The 18,683-nt window shown below is 43.7% G+C and overlaps 1 protein-coding gene across 1 annotated transcript in view; it reads left to right on the top strand.

The window, feature by feature from the left end:
* Positions 1 to 11,931, top strand: part of LOC110521062 (fibronectin type III domain-containing protein 1) — a 114,419-nt gene extending 102,488 nt beyond the window's left edge. Inside the window, exons 17-21 of the mRNA XM_090233055.1 lie at positions 4,982 to 5,061; positions 5,277 to 5,306; positions 10,256 to 10,417; positions 10,771 to 10,893; positions 11,139 to 11,931. Of these exons, the coding sequence (XP_090089181.1) occupies positions 4,982 to 5,061; positions 5,277 to 5,306; positions 10,256 to 10,417; positions 10,771 to 10,893; positions 11,139 to 11,254 (511 nt within the window). The 3' untranslated portion in view covers positions 11,255 to 11,931. The remainder of the gene's footprint in view (positions 1 to 4,981; positions 5,062 to 5,276; positions 5,307 to 10,255; positions 10,418 to 10,770; positions 10,894 to 11,138) is intronic.
* The last annotated feature ends 6,752 nt before the right edge of the window (positions 11,932 to 18,683 follow it).

Genomic DNA, 18,683 nt, shown 5'->3' with positions numbered 1-18,683 from the left:
ACCCAAAATAAACTCTGTTTCTGGGTCAGATTTATCTTTTTTGCTCTATGCAATGTGAACGGAGATAACGTTTGGATGCTAATGAGTTCTTGGTAGCTCGACTGTGCGCTCATGGAGTGAGCAGCCTACACTGTGCTTGAACCACTGACCTTTTGTGATTAGCCAGTCCAAATAAACTACCACCCTCTTTTTCTCGATGTTTCTTTCTTTCTCTCTCTATGTACCTGTTTCTCTTTCTTTCTCTCTCTCTCTCTCTGCATGTTTCTCTCTCTCTCTATGCGCCTGTTTCACGCTCTCTCTCTCTACCTATCTCTCTCTCTACCTGTTTCTCTCTCTCTCTATATACCTGTTTCCCTATCTCTCTCTCTGCCTGTTTCTCTCTCTCTATGTACCTGTTTCCCGCTCTCTCTCTCTCTACCTGTTTCTCTCTCTTTCTCTCTCTACCTGTTTCTCTCTCTCTATGTACCTGTTTCCCTATCTATCTCTCTACCTGTTTCTCTCTCTCTCTATGTACCTGTTTCCCGCTATCTCTCTCTCTCTATGTACCTGTTTCCCGCTCTCTCTCTCTACCTGTTTCTCTCTCTTTCCCTATCTCTCTCTCTACCTGTTTCTCTCTCTCTATGTACCTGTTTCCCTATCTCTCTCTCTACATGTTTATCTCTCTTTCCCTATCTCTCTCTCTGCCTGTTTCTCTATCTCTATGTACCTGTTTCTCTCTCACACTCTCCCAGTCTATTCAGCTCCACAGAGAGGAAAGAAACACACACAACTTCAACCTTAAACACTCCATAACTCTGTATCCAGGGTTAATATTATACATGAGATTCATTCTCGCATGAGAGAGAAAGAGGCAAAAAAGAGAAAGAGAGAGAGAGAGAGATAGAGAGAAAGAGAGAGTGAGAGAGAGAGAGAGAGAGAGAGGGAGAGAGAGAGAAAGAGAGAGAGAGAGAAAGAGAGAGGGGGGGGGGTGTTACACAGCAGAAAACAGTTCATGCAGAGCAGGTGTGTCAATACATCATAAGCGGGAAACCTGAGCAGTTCAGTGATGGGCAGACACATACATAGACACACACACACACACACACACACACACAGACACACACACACACACACACACACACACACACACACACACACACACACACACACACACACACACACAGCTCTGCACCATACCCAAGGTTATGTGTTTACAAGGTTACAGTTGGTAAGGGGGACAGGTTTATATATATATATTATTTATTCAACCTTTATTTACAGTGCCTTGCGAAAGTATTCGGCCCCCTTGAACTTTGCGACCTTTTGCCACATTTCAGGCTTCAAACATAAAGATATAAAACTGTATTTTTTTGTGAAGAATCAACAACAAGTGGGACACAATCATGAAGTGGAACGACATTTATTGGATATTTCAAACTTTTTTAACAAATCAAAAACTGAAAAATTGGGCGTGCAAAATTATTCAGCCCCTTTACTTTCAGTGCATCAAACTCCCTCCAGAAGTTCAGTGAGGATCTCTGAATGATCCAATGTTGACCTAAATGACTAATGATGATAAATACAATCCACCTGTGTGTAATCAAGTCTCAGTATAAATGCACCTGCACTGTGATAGTCTCAGAGGTCCGTTAAAAGCGCAGAGAGCATCATGAAGAACAAGGAACACACCAGGCAGGTCCGAGATACTGTTGTGAAGAAGTTTAAAGCCGGATTTGGATACAAAAAGATTTCCCAAGCTTTAAACATCCCAAGGAGCACTGTGCAAGCGATAATATTGAAATGGAAGGAGTATCAGACCACTGCAAATCTACCAAGACCTGGCCATCCCTCTAAACTTTCAGCTCATACAAGGAGAAGACTGATCAGAGATTCAGCCAAGAGGCCCATGATCACTCTGGATGAACTGCAGAGATCTTCAGCTGAGGTGGGAGACTCTGTCCATTGGACAACAATCAGGCGTATATTGCACAAATCTGGCCTTTATGGAAGAGTGGCAAGAAGAAAGCCATTTCTTAAAGATATCCATAAAAAGTGTCATTTAAAGTTTGCCACAAGCCACCTGGGAGACACACCAAACATGTGGAAGAAGGTGCTCTGGTCAGATGAAACCAAAATTGAACTTTTTGGCAACAATGCAAAACGTTATGTTTGGCGTAAAAGCAACACAGCTCATCACCCTGAACACACCATCCCCACTGTCAAACATGGTGGTGGCAGCATCATGGTTTGGGCCTGCTTTTCTTCAGCAGGGACAGGGAAGATGGTTAAAATTGATGGGAAGATGGATGGAGCCAAATACAGGACCATTCTGGAAGAAAACCTGATGGAGTCTGCAAAAGACCTGAGACTGGGACGGAGATTTGTCTTCCAACAAGACAATGATCCAAAACATAAAGCAAAATCTACAATGGAATGGTTCAAAAATAAACATATCCAGGTGTTAGAATGGCCAAGTCAAAGTCCAGACCTGAATCCAATCGAGAATCTGTGGAAAGAACTAAAAACTGCTGTTCACAAATGCTCTCCATCCAACCTCACTGAGCTCGAGCTGTTTTGCAAGGAGGAATGGGAAAGAATTTCAGTCTCTCGATGTGCAAAACTGATAGAGACATACCCCAAGCGACTTACAGCTGTAATCGCAGCAAAAGGTGGCGCTACAAAGTATTAACTTAAGGGGGCTGAATAATTTTGCACGCCCAATTTTTCAGTTTTTGATTTGTTAAAAAAGTTTGAAATATCCAATAAATGTCGTTCCACTTCATGATTGTGTCCCACTTGTTGTTGATTCTTCACAAAAAAAATACAGTTTTATATCTTTATGTTTGAAGCCTGAAATGTGGCAAAAGGTCGCAAAGTTCAAGGGGGCCGAATACTTTCGCAAGGCACTGTAACCAGGCAAGTTAGTTAAGATATGGGCTGTCCAGACCTTTCCCCTCCTTCTGACAGCCAGACCCAAGCCAATGGTTCATACCCGAGCCAATGGTTCATACCCGAGCCAAAGGTTCATACCCGAGCCAAAGGTTTATACCCGAGCCAATGGTTCATACCCGAGCCAATGGTTCATACCCGAGCCAAAGGTTCATACCCAAGCCAATGGTTCATACCCGAGCCAAAGGTTCATACCCGAGCCAAAGGTTCATACCTGAGCCAAAGGTTCATACCCAAGCCAAAGGTTCATACCCAAGCCAAAGGTTCATACCCGAGCCAAAGGTTCATACCCGAGCCAAAGGTTCATACCCAAGCCAAAGGTTCACGCTCAGGTGTTAGCCATGCACAGGCAGACACATGTAATCCTACACACAACAGCACATTTGTCTCTGTCACACACACACATGCTGAGTTGTCCCACGAACATCACACACACACACTAGCTCAAACGCTCATCCACTGACACTGCGGACATGCACATGCACGCACACACAGAGACAGATGTTCCTAAATTCCTAACTTCGGAATTTAGAAGCCTACTGAACATGCGTTAACTTTTGCCCTGTGGTTTGCGTGTGTGTGTGTCTGTGTACATGTGTGTCTGTGTGTGTGTGCATATGACTTGTGTATGGGTGGATGTGTGTGTGTACATCTGTGTCTGTGTGTGTGTGCGTATGAGTAAAAACTTTATGTGCAAAAGGCGGATAGAGTGATTGACAGTTTATAATTGTCCATGAAAGGTTGAACTGAGCCAGGCCGAGTGAGGGTCTACGCTGCATGGAGCTGGCTGTATATAAGGAGAAATCTGAAGACATGTATACATTTCAGTTTCTCTGCACTGAAGGAACACTACGTGTGTGTGTCTATATGGAGGCAGATGTCTCCAGGTGTGTGTGTGGGGGGGGGGGGGGGGGGGGGGCTGTAGTAGTCTACACCTCATAGACATGTCTTCACATAGACACACACACACACACACACACACACCAATGCAGCAATCCTACACCTCCTAGACATCGGTCTGCTTAATAAGCACAGGGTGAAGAATGCTGCTCACTCAAGGGCTATAGGGCATGAAACTCTCTACTTACACCAGAACTATAGTTACAAGATAGACAACTCTAGATATGAAGTCAAGGTATATAGACAAAAGTTATATGAGAATCTCTCTCTCGTTAAAGGGTTTGGGTGGAAATTAATGGACCGTGAAGTTACTGTACGTAACCCTGAAGTGGAGGGAGAACACACACACACACATTGTCCACGGTATGGAAAAGATTGCAAAAAGTCTTGTCTCAGGGTGTTGTTTTGAATCTGAGGCGATTGAATAATTCCTACACTGTATTTAAAACACACCGAGACTAAAGTTTCTCAGAGTAGGAGTACTGATCTAGGATCTGACAATGTAATATATATATATATTTTTTTCTTATTCGTTATGATCTAAAATGTCAAACTGATCCTAGATCAGCACTCCTACTCTGAGTTGCTTTGTGGATGCGGGCCCAGAGCTCAAAGTCTGCTTTATATCGGTCAGGAGGGACGTTGTGTCATATAGAAATGCTCTCTTTGTGAAATTGCTGCTTTGAGGTCTTTCTCTTTCTCTTCCTCCCTCTCTCTCACTCACCCTACCTCTCTCCCTCATTCCCCCTCTTTCAATCTACCCTATTCCCCCTCTTTCTTTATCTCTTTCTCCCTGCTATAGGAACATAAAAACAGTATTCTCTTAAATCTGCTTCCCCCACTCCTCTCTGATGGTGCAGGAGTCGAGTGCTGCCTCCCTTCCTAGCCATCTGCTATAGTCTGCCTCCCTCACTCCTCTCTGACGGTGCAGGAGTCGAGTGCTGCCTCCCTTCCTAGCCATCTGCTATAGTCTGCCTCCCTCGCTCCTCTCTGATGGTGCAGGAGTTGAGTGCTGCCTCCCTTCCAGCCATCTGCTATAGTCATTAGGGTCTAAACATCTTCCATGTGGAAACAGAGACCTGGCCTCTGTAACGCCTGTAATAATGGCTCTCTCTAATACACACTATTTTGTCTTGGTTGTTTTTTACCTCAGGTACTACTTCAAAGTCCAGGCAAAGAATATCTTTGGGCTGGGACCGGTTAGCGATACGCTCACCTATGTCACTGAATCAGGTCTGTATGAGTATTAGGTGAGGTTGCTAAATACTGTTCTAGGGTCAGTTTTGCTTTGTGCCTGCAAATGGTTGTGGTTCTGGGATTGGAAATAGGTTTGCTGATTCTAGATCTACTAAGGCCACATCTACTTGTCCGTATCATCCTGTTTTTTAGTTTATGTATGAATTCTGTTCCGGTTCATGTCTCTCATTTTAGCGTTTTCTGTTTTTCAGACGACCCACTTCTTATTGAACGCCCGCCTGGTGAGTTGTATGGAAAAGTCTCATATGTTACTCTTACTCTAACAATATTGACAAAACATGTTGGCCTACATTGCTCTAGTCCAGAAGATCACTGCTTCAGGTCATTTGAAGAAACTCGAAGTGACAGTTGGAGAGAGCTGGTGAGGAGTTAACAGTCTGGGGCATACCAAAGGCTGCATACACCTACACTGACATACACTGGACTTGGCTGACATCCATAGTGGTAAAACGATGCCAAAGTACAGTTTTGGTATTTATTGTTTTTAATTAAGAGAGTCAGTCAGGTATTTCGAAGAGGGGGGATGAGGGGGGCAGGTGCTCGTTCACTCCCTCCCCTCTCACCCCTTCCTACCCCTTCCCTTGGGTGCTATGCACAATTCGCTGTGTATCTGAAAAGGAGACTGGAATGGTGAAAACTGTTAATAAAGGGGATGTGTAGTTAGTCTTGACTAGCTCTGTGAGAACTGACATGTTGAGTGTAGTTTATTTTATCAGGGAGTCATACTGAGACCAAGGTCTATTTTACAGATGAGCCCTGAATTACATCAATTACAGAATAGACAAATAAAAATAAAAATACAAAATTCAAGCAGAAAGAAACACGGTCATGAAAAACAAAGACATTCATCAGTAATAAGGTTCTGCGTTCTGAATTGGCCTAAAGGCACCAAAACATCAACTTTTCAGAACATTTTGAAAATTGTTCCACAAATAAAATGCAAAAAAACTCAACACTGATTTACCTAACTCAGTAGAGACCAAAGGAATTTCCAGAGCTAGCATCCCTGAGACCGGGTGTGGTAACTCACATGTCTAAAGTTCAGTAAAGATGTGAGATACAGTGAGACTTTTTGTAAAAGAGCTTTATAAATGAAAACCTGGCCTCCCGAGTGGCTCAGTGGTCTAAGGCACTGCATCACAGTGCTAGCTGTGCCACTAGAGATCCTGGTACGAGTCCAAGCTCTGTCGCAGCCGGCCTCGACCGGGATACCCACAATTGGCCCAGCATCGTCCGGGTTAGGGGAGAGTTTGGCCAGCAGGGATGTCTTTGTCCCATCGCGCACTAGTGACTCCTGTGGCGGGCCGGGCGCATGCATGCTGACAGTGTTTCCTCCGACTCATTGGTGTGGCTGGCTTCTGGATTAAGCGGGCATTGTGTCAAGAAGCAGTGTGGCTTTTTTAGGTCGTGTTTTGGAAGACGCACAGCTCTTGACCTTCGCGTCTCTCGAGTCCTTACAGGAGTTGCAGCGATGAGACAAGACTGTAACTACCAATTGGATACCATGAAAAAGGTGTTTAAAAAAAAATGAAATAAATATGAAAACATAGCAATGTATCAACCTACGTGACATCAAAGAGGGACAACCAACGTTCTGGTAGAGAATGCAGTGATGACATCACAGAGGGACAACCAACTTTCTGGTAGAAAATGCAGTGATGACATCACAGAGGGACAACCAACGTTCTGGTAGAGAATGCAGTGATGACATCACAGAGGGACAACCAACGTTCTGGTAGAGAATGCAGTGATGACATCACAGAGGGACAACCAACGTTCTGGTAGAGAATGCAGTGATGACATCACAGAGGGACAACCAACGTTCTGGTAGAGAATGCAGTGATGACATCACAGAGGGACAACCAACGTTCTGGTAGAGAATGCAGTGATGACATCACAGAGGGACAACCAATGTTCTGGTACAGTGCCTTGCGAAAGTATTCGGCCCCCTTGAACTTTGCGACCTTTTGCCACATTTCAGGCTTCAAACATGAAGATATAAAACTGTATTTTTTTGTGAAGAATCAACAACAAGTGGGACACAATCATGAAGTGGAACGACATTTATTGGATATTTCAAACTTTTTTAACAAATCAAAAACTGAAAAATTGGGCGTGCAAAATTATTCAGCCCCTTTACTTTCAGTGCAGCAAACTCTCTCCAGAAGTTCAGTGAGGATCTCTGAATGATCCAATGTTGACCTAAATGACTAATGATGATAAATACAATCCACCTGTGTGTAATCAAGTCTCCGTATAAATGCACCTGCACTGTGATAGTCTCAGAGGTCCGTTAAAAGCGCAGAGAGCATCATGAAGAACAAGGAACACACCAGGCAGGTCCGAGATACTGTTGTGAAGAAGTTTAAAGCCGGATTTGGATACAAAAATATTTCCCAAGCTTTAAACATCCCAAGGAGCACTGTGCAAGCGATAATATTGAAATGGAAGGAGTATCAGACCACTGCAAATCTACCAAGACCTGGCCGTCCCTCTAAACTTTCAGCTCATACAAGGAGAAGACTGATCAGAGATGCAGCCAAGAGGCCCATGATCACTCTGGATGAACTGCAGAGATCTACAGCTGAGGTGGGAGACTCTGTCCATAGGACAACAATCAGTCGTATATTGCACAAATCTGGCCTTTATGGAAGAGTGGCAAGAAGAAAGCCATTTCTTAAAGATATCCATAAAAAGTGTCGTTTAAAGTTTGCCACAAGCCACCTGGGAGACACACCAAACATGTGGAAGAAGGTGCTCTGGTCAGATGAAACCAAAATTGAACTTTTTGGCAACAATGCAAAACGTTATGTTTGGCGTAAAAGCAACACAGCTGAACACACCATCCCCACTGTCAAACATGGTGGTGGCAGCATCATGGTTTGGGCCTGCTTTTCTTCAGCAGGGACAGGGAAGATGGTTAAAATTGATGGGAAGATGGATGGAGCCAAATACAGGACCATTCTGAAAGAAAACCTGATGGAGTCTGCAAAAGACCTGAGACTGGGACGGAGATTTGTCTTCCAACAAGACAATGATCCAAAACATAAAGCAAAATCTACAATGGAATGGTTCAAAAATAAACATATCCAGGTGTTAGAATGGCCAAGTCAAAGTCCAGACCTGAATCCAATCGAGAATCTGTGGAAAGAACTGAAAACTGCTGTTCACAAATGCTCTCCATCCAACCTCACTGAGCTCGAGCTGTTTTGCAAGGAGGAATGGGAAAAAATGTCAGTCTCTCGATGTGCAAAACTGATAGAGACATACCCCAAGCGACTTACAGCTGTAATCGCAGCAAAAGGTGGCGCTACAAAGTATTAACTTAAGGGGGCTGAATAATTTTGCACGCCCAATTTTTCAGTTTTTGATTTGTTAAAAAAGTTTGAAATATCCAATAAATGTCGTTCCACTTCATGATTGTGTCCCACTTGTTGTTGATTCTTCACAAAAAAATACAGTTTTATATCTTTATGTTTGAAGCCTGAAATGTGGCAAAAGGTCGCAAAGTTCAAGGGGGCCGAATACTTTCGCAAGGCACTGTAGAGAATGCAGTGATGAGTGCTAAAATTGTCACCCGTAATAAAGCACAGTGTGCTTTAATAAACTGCATTTAACGGCTTTAATGAAGTGGCAGCTGCATTCATATAGATGATGTCACCATAGTCTAGGATCGATAGAAACATCGACTGAATAATCTGATTTCTACTATTTATTGAGAGGCAGGACCAATTTCTATAAAAGAAGCCCATTTTTATTCTCAGCTTCTAAACTAACTCGTCATGATGCTTTTTAAAAGATAGCTTTTCATCTATCCAGATGCCCAGATACTTGTAAGCAGGGACACAATCAATGTAGACATCATCCAAAGTACATGCTTAAATCATCAGTTCTTTTTATGCGTTCTAGAGAACAACATATACTTACTTTTACCTGCATTCAATACTAATTTCAGGTCAATAAAGTTTTTCTGTTATACAATGAAGGCAGACTTTAGTTCAGATAGAGCCTTGTCAACTGTGGGGGCAATAGCATACATAACATTATCATTGGCATACAAGTGCAGGTTACAATTTTTTACAGGCAAGTTGATATTGTTAATGTGAAAATTACAGGACCCAAAATCAACCCTTGCGGGACACCTTTAGTAATGTCCAGGAAGCCTGATTTAACACCATCAGTCAGTTAACACCACATCGAGTCCTATCTGTCAAGTCATTTTTAAACCAGTTACATGCAGCCTGGTCTAGGCCAATTGATGAAAGCATCTGAATTAGCAGTGAGTGATTAACAGTATTGAAAGCCTTTGACAGGTCAATGAAGAGGGCAGCACAATGTAGCCTTTTATCTATACAATTAACAACAGGATTTATAACTAGGGATGCAGCAGAGATAGTGCTTTGACCTGGTCTAAAAGCCTACTGATGTGCATTTAGAATATATTTCAAAGATAAGAAAGATCTTAGCTGAGAATTAATCAAGGATTATTATATTTTAGCTATGCAGAAAGTTTAGAAATAGGGCTATCATTATTTAGGTCACAAGGGTCGTCACCACCTGAAGGGGGAGTACATGGGCCACGTTGGGGATAGTACCAGATATAATCGTTAGGTTAAAAGTATGGGTTAATGATTCAGCAATCAGGGTGACAGGATCTAACATATCAGCTCTACTCAATTTGTTTACATCAAACTTAAGCAAGGCATCTAGCACATCACTGATGGTAAATTGCTGAACTTAAGCAAGGCATCTAGCACATCACAGATGGTAAATTGCTGAAATGAAAACAAAAATTCAGTAAAAGTTGACGTGTTAACCGTTGAGTCAGCTAGAGGGAAGAGCAGTCAATTAGTTAGTCTTGACTAGCTCAGTTAGAGCTGACAGGTTGAGAGTAGGTATTGATGACTAGCTTTGTGAGTGTAGCATTAAGTAAGCCCTCTGTTAGATCAGGAGGGACTGTCACCGCAACAGTTTAGTGGTTATGTAATATATGCCATTTAGCAGACACTTTTAAAATGTAGTTATTTAGAAGACACGCTTATCCAGAACAACTAGGGTTAAGTATCTTCCTCAAGGGCACAGACCGATTTTTCACCAAACCGGGGATTCAAACCAATCCCTGCCGACTAGCCCAATGGTCTTAACTGCTAGGCTACCTGCCTTCCTTTAGGTGGAGAGCCTATCTGGATCCCCTTCTCCTTCAGATTCAACCCCCAGCACAGTGCCTGTAAGGGCAGCCAGTACGTCAAGAGGACCTGGTACAGAAAGTTTGTGGGCGTGGTCCTGTGCAACTCGCTGAGATACAAAATCTTTATGGGCGATGGGCTGAAAGGTACTACTGATGTTACTTCTCACCTTCCTCCTCCTTTATATCCTTCTCTCTCTCAAGTTCAAGTCTTGGATCAATTCAAGTTGCTTTACAGTTTCTCCTATTTTTTTCTCTCTTATAATCTCACCACCTTTTCTCTCCCTTACGCTTTCCCGTTCTTCTTTCTTTCACTACATGTATCTGAATCACACCCTTTCTTTACATCTCTTCCCTATGCTACTGGGTGTTTTATGGTTTTGGGGCTCTGTGGCCTCATTACATAATGGAATATTGTGTGAGAGTGTGTTCTGTTGTTAACCATTGAGGGCTCTCCCATCTCTGTCTCTCTCCCTCCATCTCTCTCGCTCTCCTTCCAGAAATGTTCTACAGTATAGCAGACACATTCGGCCATGGGGAGGACCACTGCCAGTTTGTAGACTCTTACCTAGACGGGAGGACAGGCTCCCCCAGCCTCTCAACGTATCTGCCCACAGCACAAGGTACAATAACAGAAATCAACTCCCAAAATTCATCACTCGCCTACAGCCCGGTGTAGAATTGTTTTTATGGTATTAAAAATAATTCTATTCCAGCTAATATTAAGTCCCAGAGCCTTGATTACAGACAACCTCAATATCCTTGTTCTAGGCTGAAAAGAAACAGTCAGAATCCTCTAACAAAGCATAAAAAATGTGTTACATCTATTCATAATGCATTACAACACTGCCGGTCCTCCCCTGTGCAGGTTACTATCGCTCTTACAGGCAGGAGCCAGTCAACTTTGGACCTATCGGCCGGCGTACGCCACATCCCTTCGTGGGATGGTACGAGTGTGGGGTGCCCATCCCTGGCAAGTGGTAACACAGGGGGTCACAAAGAGGTCATCACCGAGGGCATACAAACTCCAACCTGCTGCAGCCTCTGTCATGCTCTCACTGACCCCGCCCCCTGGAGATGAACTGTTGCTAACCACAGCAGAAAGACAACAACATTCCAAACTTATACTGCTTCAGATCAAAGAGAATATAATACTTTAAACAACACTAATATTTCCATGTATTCATTACCATGCACTTTTATAAAAGCAGTTTGTATATGAGGGGGGAAAAGCATGTATTGCTATTGCTTAGTTTAACTTTTGTCTTCTGGATCGGAAATAATCCTTGTTTATTCCCAACTATTCTCAAGTGGGTGTGCACCTGTGATCATGACAACACTAATGAAATGGGAGATCCTGTAAAAGACCAAAGCACAAACTGAACAGTACTAATGGGAGCGAAGGGATTGTATGTGTGTTTACTATCAATCAAGAGATCTTGTTCATAACAGTAGTATGATACAGTAATGGCTTTTGACAACTAGGTTTGGTGTCAGTTTTCTTGAACATGCATAGTGTTTTTATAGTCTTTGGTATTTACGAGACTCCATAAGATCAGAAGTTACTGTGGAAGTGTTGTATGTATACAGACAATGAATAACAATACTTAATATTTGCTCAGGAATGGTTGGACATTAAATAAAGGTGCTATGGAAAACAAGGAACCCCTTAACGATTCATTTGTTCTGTGAGAATATCTGAATGTCCATGTTTAAAGAAACTCAAACTTTACTAAGCAAATAGAGTTACAGTTTCAATCTAGTATCATAATCTGTCTAAACCACAGTACCAGTCAAAGGTTTGGACACACCTACTCAATTAAGGGTTTTTCTTTATTTTGTACTATTTTCTACATTGTAGAATAATAGTGAAGACATCAGAACTATGAAAATAACCAAATAAAACTGTTAAACAAATCAAAATATATTTTATATTTGAGATTCTTCAAAGTAGCCAAGCATTGCCTTGATGACAGCTTTACACACTCTTGGCATTCTCTCAACCAGCTTCATGTGGTAGTCACCTGGAATGCATTTCAATGAACAGGTGTGCCTTGTTAAAAGTTAATTTGTGGAATTTATTTCCTTCTTAATGCGTTTGAGACGATCAGTTGTGTTGTGACAAGGTAGGGGTGGTATACAGAAGATAGTCCTATTTGGTAAAAGACCAAATCTATATTATGGCAAGAACAGCAAGATAAATGTCAGTCCATCATTACTTTAAGACATGAAGGTCAGTCACTCCGGAAAATTTCAAGAACTTTGAGAGTTTCTTCAAGTGCAGTCACAAAAACCATCATGCGCTATGATGAAACTGGCTCTCGTGAGGACCGCCACAGGAAAGGAAGACCCAGAGTTACCTCTGCTACAGAGGATAAGTTTATTAGAGTTACCAGCCTAAAAAATTGCAGCCCAAATAAATGCTTCACAGAGTTCAAATAACAGACATATCTCAACATCAACTGTTCAAAGGAGACTGTGAATCAGGTCGAATTGCTACAATGAAACCACTACTAAAGTGTCACGCCCTGATCTGTTTCACCTGTCTTTGTGCTTGTCTCCACCCCCCTCCAGGTGTCGCCCATCTTCCCCAATATCCCCTGTGTATTTATCCCTTTGTTCTCTGTTTGTCTGTTGCCAGTTCGTTTTGTTTCATCAAGCCTACCAGCGTTTATCCCTCTACTCCTGTCTCTCGTTTTTTCCTGCTTTCTAGTTTTCCCAGTTTTTGACCTTTCTGCCTGCCCTGAGCCTGCCTGCCGTCCTGTACCTTTGCCCCACTACTCTGGATTACCGACCTCTGCCTGACCCTGAGCCTGCCTGCCGTTCTTTACCTGTGCCCCAAGACTCTGGATAATCTACCCCTGCCTGCCTTGACCTATCATTTGCCTGCCCCTGTTGCTGTAATAAACATTGTTACTTCGACACAGTCTGCATTTGGGTCTTACCTGAAACATAATACTAAAGGACACCAATAAGAAGAAGAGACTTGCTTGGGCCAAGAAACACGAGCAATGGACATTAGACCGGTGGAAATTTTATGAGACCAAATATGAGATTTTTGGTTCCAACCGCCATGTCTTTGTGAGACGCAGAGTAGTTGAATGGATGATCTCCGCTTGTGTAGTTCCCAACTTGAAGCATGGGGGTGCTTTGCTGGTTACACTGTGATGTATTTAGAATTCAAGGCACACTTAACAAACATGGCTAGAACAGCATCCTGCAGCGATACGCCATCCAATATGGTTTGTACTTAGTGGGACTATCATTTGTTTTTCAACAGGACAATGACCAACACACCTTCAGGCTATGTAAGGGCTATTTGACCAAGAAGGAAATTGACGGAGTTGCAATCTACTGCAGAGATAGCCTGCAGAGTTCTGACATACTATCCAGGTCTGTACCCAAACAATTTGAGCTTCTACGTTTAAAAATCCACCTTTCCAGAATCAAGTCTCTCACCGTTGACGCTTGTGAATTGATTGCCCCCCATCTATCTTCAGAGCTCGTGCTGCTAGGTGACCTAAACTGGGACATGCTTAAGACCCCGGCCATCATCTAAGCTTGATGCCCTCAATCGCACACAAATTATCAATGAACCTACCAGGTACAACCCCAAATCCGTAAACACAGGCACCCTCATAGATATCATCCTAACCAACTTGCCCTCCAAATACACCTCTGTTGTTTTCCACCAAGATCTCAGCGATCACTGCCTCATTGCCTGCATCCGTAATGGGTCTGCGGTCAAACGACCACCTCTCATGACTGTCAAACGCTCCCTAAAACACTTCAGCGAGCAGGCATTTCTAATCGACCTGGCCCGGGTATCCTGGAATGGTATTGACCTTATCCCGTCAGTAGAGGATGCCTGGTTAATCTTTAAAAGTGTTTTCCTCACCATCTTAAATAAGCATGCTCCATTCAAAAAATTGGAACCAGGAACAGATACAGTGGGGAGAACAAGTATTTGATACACTCCCGATTTTGCAGGTTTTCCTACTTACAAAGCATTTAGAGGTCTGTAATTTTTATCATAGGTACACTTCAACTGTGAGAGACAGAATCTAAAACAAAAATCCAGAAAATCACATTGTATGATTTAAGTAATTAATTTGCATGACATAAGTATTTGATCACCTACCAACCAGTAAGAATTCCGGCTCTCACAGACCTGTTAGTTTTTCTTTAAGAATCCCTCCTGTTCTCCACTCATTACCTGTATTAACTGCACCTGTTTGAACTCGTTACCTGTATAAAAGACACCTGTCCACACACTCAATCAAACAGACTCCAATTATGTGCAATTATTAGAAAATGGAAGAAGGTCAAGATGACGGTCAATCACCCTCTGTCTGGGGCTCCATGCAAGATCTCACCTTATGGGGCATCAATGATCAATCTTTCCACTGGGATTCTCTGCCTCTAACCCTATTACAGGGGTTGAGTCACTGGCTTACTGGGGCTCTCTCATGCCGTCCCTGGAGGGGGTGCGTCACCTGAGTGGGTTGATTCACTGATGTGGTCATCCTGTCTGGGTTGGTGACCCCACCCCCTTGGGTTGTGCCGTGGCGGAGGTCTTTGTGGGCTATACTCAGCCTTGTCTCAGGATGGTAAGTTGGTGGTTGAAGATATCCCTCTAGTGGTGTGGGGGCTGTGCTTTGGCAAAGTGGGTGGGGTTATATCCTTCCTGTTTGGCCCTGTCCGGGGGTGTCCTCGGATATGGCCACAGTGTCTCCTGACCCCTCCTGTCTCAGCCTCCAGTATTTATGCTGCAGTATTTTATGTGTCGGGGGGCTAGGGTTAGTTTGTTATATCTGGAGTACTTCTCCTGTCCTATTCGGTGTCCTGTGTGAATCTAAGTGTGCGTTCTCTAATTCTCTCCTTCTCTCTTTCTTTCTCTCTCTCGGAGGACCTGAGCCCTAGGACCATGCCCCAGGACTACCTGACATGATGACTCCTTGCTGTCCCCAGTCCACCTGGCCGTGCTGCTGCTCCAGTTTCAACTGACCTGAGCCCTAGGACCATGCCCCAGGAATACCTGACATGATGACTCCTTGCTGTCCCCAGTCCACCTGACTGTGCTGCTGCTCCAGTTTCAACTGTTCTGCCTTATTATTATTCGACCATGCTGGTCATTTATGAACATTTGAACATCTTGGCCATGTTCTGTTATAATCTCCACCCGGCACAGCCAGAAGAGGACTGGCCACCCTACATAGCCTGGTTCCTCTCTAGGTTTCTTCCTAGGTTTTGGCCTTTCTAGGGAGTTTTTCCTAGCCACCGTGCTTCTACACCTGCATTGCTTGCTGTTTGGGGTTTTAGGCTGGGTTTCTGTACAGCACTTTGAGATATCAGCTGATGTACGAAGGGCTATATAAATAAATTTGATTTGATTTGATGAGGAAGGTGAGGGATCAGTCCAGAACCGCACCGTATTGAGGGGAGGATGGATGGAGCCATGTATTGCGAGATCTTGGCCAACAACCGCCTTCCCTCAGTAGGAGCATTGAAGATGGGTCGTGGCTGGGTCTTCCAGCATGACAACGAACCGAAACACACAGCCAGGGCAACTAAGGAGTTGCCCTGCTCCGTAAGAAGCATCTCAAGGTCCTGGAGTGGCCTAGCCAGTCTCCAGACCTGATCCCAATAGAGAATCTTTGGAGGGAGCTGAAAGTCCGTATTGCCCAGCGACAGCCCCGAAACCTGAAGGATCTGGAGGTCTGTATGGAGGAGTGGGCCAAAATCCCTGCTGCAGTGTGTGCAAACCTGGTCAAGAACTACAGGAAATGTATGATCTCTGTAATTGCAAACAAAGGTTTCTGTACCAAATATTAAGTTCTGCTTTTCTGATGTATCAAATACTTATGTCATGCAATAAAATGCAAATTAATTACTTAAAAATCATACAATGTGATTTTCTGGATTTTTGTCTCTCACATTTGAAGTGTACCTATGATAAAAATGACAGACCTCTAAATGCTTTGTAAGTAGGAAAACCTGCAAAATCGGGAGTGTATCAAATACTTGTTCTCCCCACTGTATATCTCCTGGTTCACTCCAGACCTGACTGCCTTTGACCAGCACAAAAACATCTTGTGGCGTACTGCATTAGCTTTGAATAGCCACCGTGATATGCAACTTTTCAGGGAAGTTAGGAACCAATATACAGAGGCAGTTAGGAAAGCTATGGCTAGCTTTTTCAAACAGAAATTTACATCCTGTAGGACGAACTCAAAAAAGTCCTGGGACACTGTAAAGTCCATGGAGAATAAGAGCACCTACTCCCAGCTGTCCACTGCACTGAGGATAGGAAACACTGTCACCACCGATAAATCCACTATAATTGAGAATATCAATAAGCATTTTTTCTACAGCTGGCCATGCTTTCCACCTGGCTACCCCTACCTGGGTCAACTACCCGGCACTCCCCACAGCAACTTGCCCAAGCCTCCCCATTTATCCTTCACCCAAATCCAGATAGCTGATGTTCTGAAAGAGCTGCAAAATCTGGACCCCTACAAATCAGCCGGGCTAGACAATCTGGACCCTCTCTCTCTAAAATTATCTGCCGAAACTGTTGCTAGCCTGTTCAACCTCTTTATCGTATCGTCTGAGATTCCCAAAGATTGGAAAGCTGCCGCGGTCATCCCCCTCTTCAAAGGGGGAGACACTCTAGATCCAAACTGCCACAGACCTATATCTATCCTAGCCTGCCTCTAGACCCAAATTGCCACAGACCTATATCTATCCTAGCCTGCCTCTAGATTCAAACTGCCACAGACCTATATCTATCCTACCCTGCCTCTAGATCCAAACTGCCACAGACCCATATCTATCCTAGCCTGCCTCTAGATCCAGACTGCTACAGACCTATATCTATCCTAGCCTGCCTCTAGATCCAAACTGCTACAGACCTATATCTATCCTAGCCTGCCTCTAGATCCAAACTGTTACAGACCTATATCTATCCTACCCTGCCTCTAGATCCAAACTGCTACAGACCTATATCTATCCTACCCTGCCTTTAGATCCAAACTGCTACAGACCTATATCTATCCTACCCTGCCTCTAGACCCAAACTGCTACAGACCTATATCTATCCTACCTTGCCTCTAGACCCAAACTGTTACAGACCTATATCTATCCTACCCTGCCTCTAGACCCAAACTGTTGCAGACCTATATCTATCCTACCCTGCCTCTAGATCCAAACTGCTACAGACCTATATCTATCCTACCCTGCCTCTAGACCCAAACTGCTACAGACCTATATCTATCCTAGCCTGCCTCTAGACCCAAACTGCTACAGACCTATATCTATCCTACCCTGCCTCTAGACCCAAACTGTTACAGACCTATATCTATCCTAGCCTGCCTCTAGATCCAAACTGTTACAGACCTATATCTATCCTAGCCTGCCTCTAGATCCAAACTGTTACAGACCTATATCTATCCTAGCCTGCCGTTCTAAGGTCTTCAAAAGCCAGGTTAACAAACAGATCACCGACCATTTTGAATCCCACCGTACCTTCTCCGCTATGCAATCTGGTTTCAGAGCTGGTCATGGGTGTACCTCAGCCACGCTCAAGGTCCTAAACTATATCATAACACCATCGATAAGAGACAATACTGTGCAGTCGTATTCATCAACCTGGCTAAGGCTTTCGTCTCTGTCAATTACCACATTCTTATCGGTAGACCTAACAGTTTCTCAAATGACTGCCTCGCCTGGTTCACCAACTACCTCTCAGATAGAGTTCAGTGTGTCAAATCGGAGGGCCTGTTGTCTGGACCTCTGGCAGTCTCTATGGGGGTGCCACAGGGTTCAATTCTCAGGCCGACTCTTCTCTGTATACATCAATGATGTTGCTCTTGCTGCTGGTGATTCTCTGATCCACCTCTAAGCATACGACACCATTCTGTATACCTCTGTGTTAACTAACGGGGCGGCAGGGTAGCCTAGTGGTTAGAGCGTTGGACTAGTAACCGGAAGGTTGCAAGTTCAAACCCCCGAGCTGACAAGGTACAAATCTGTCGTTCTGCCCCTGAACAGGCAGAAATTTGTTCTTAACTGACTTGCCTGGTTAAATAAAGGTAAAATAAATAAATGAATAAAAAACCTCCAGATGAGCTTCAATGCCATACAACCCTCCTTCTGTTGCCTCCAACTGCTCTTAAATGCAAGTAAAACTAAATGCATGCTCTTCAACTGATCGCTGCCCGCACCTGCCCGCTCGTCCAGCATCACTACTCTGGACTACAAATACCTAGGTGTCTGGTTAGACAGTAAACTATCCTTCCAGACTCACATTAAGCATCTCCAATCCAAAAATAAAATCCAGAATCGGCTTCCTATTTCGCAACAAAGCATCCTTCACTCATGCTGCCAAACATACCCTCGTAAAACTGACGAT

This window comes from Oncorhynchus mykiss, chromosome 4 (genome assembly GCF_057628025.1).
Source record: "Oncorhynchus mykiss isolate SJ-2025 chromosome 4, ASM5762802v1, whole genome shotgun sequence".
Lineage (NCBI taxonomy): Eukaryota > Metazoa > Chordata > Actinopteri > Salmoniformes > Salmonidae > Oncorhynchus > Oncorhynchus mykiss.
Note: the sequence above shows the minus strand (reverse complement) of the source record. Positions and strands in the feature narration are given on the sequence as shown.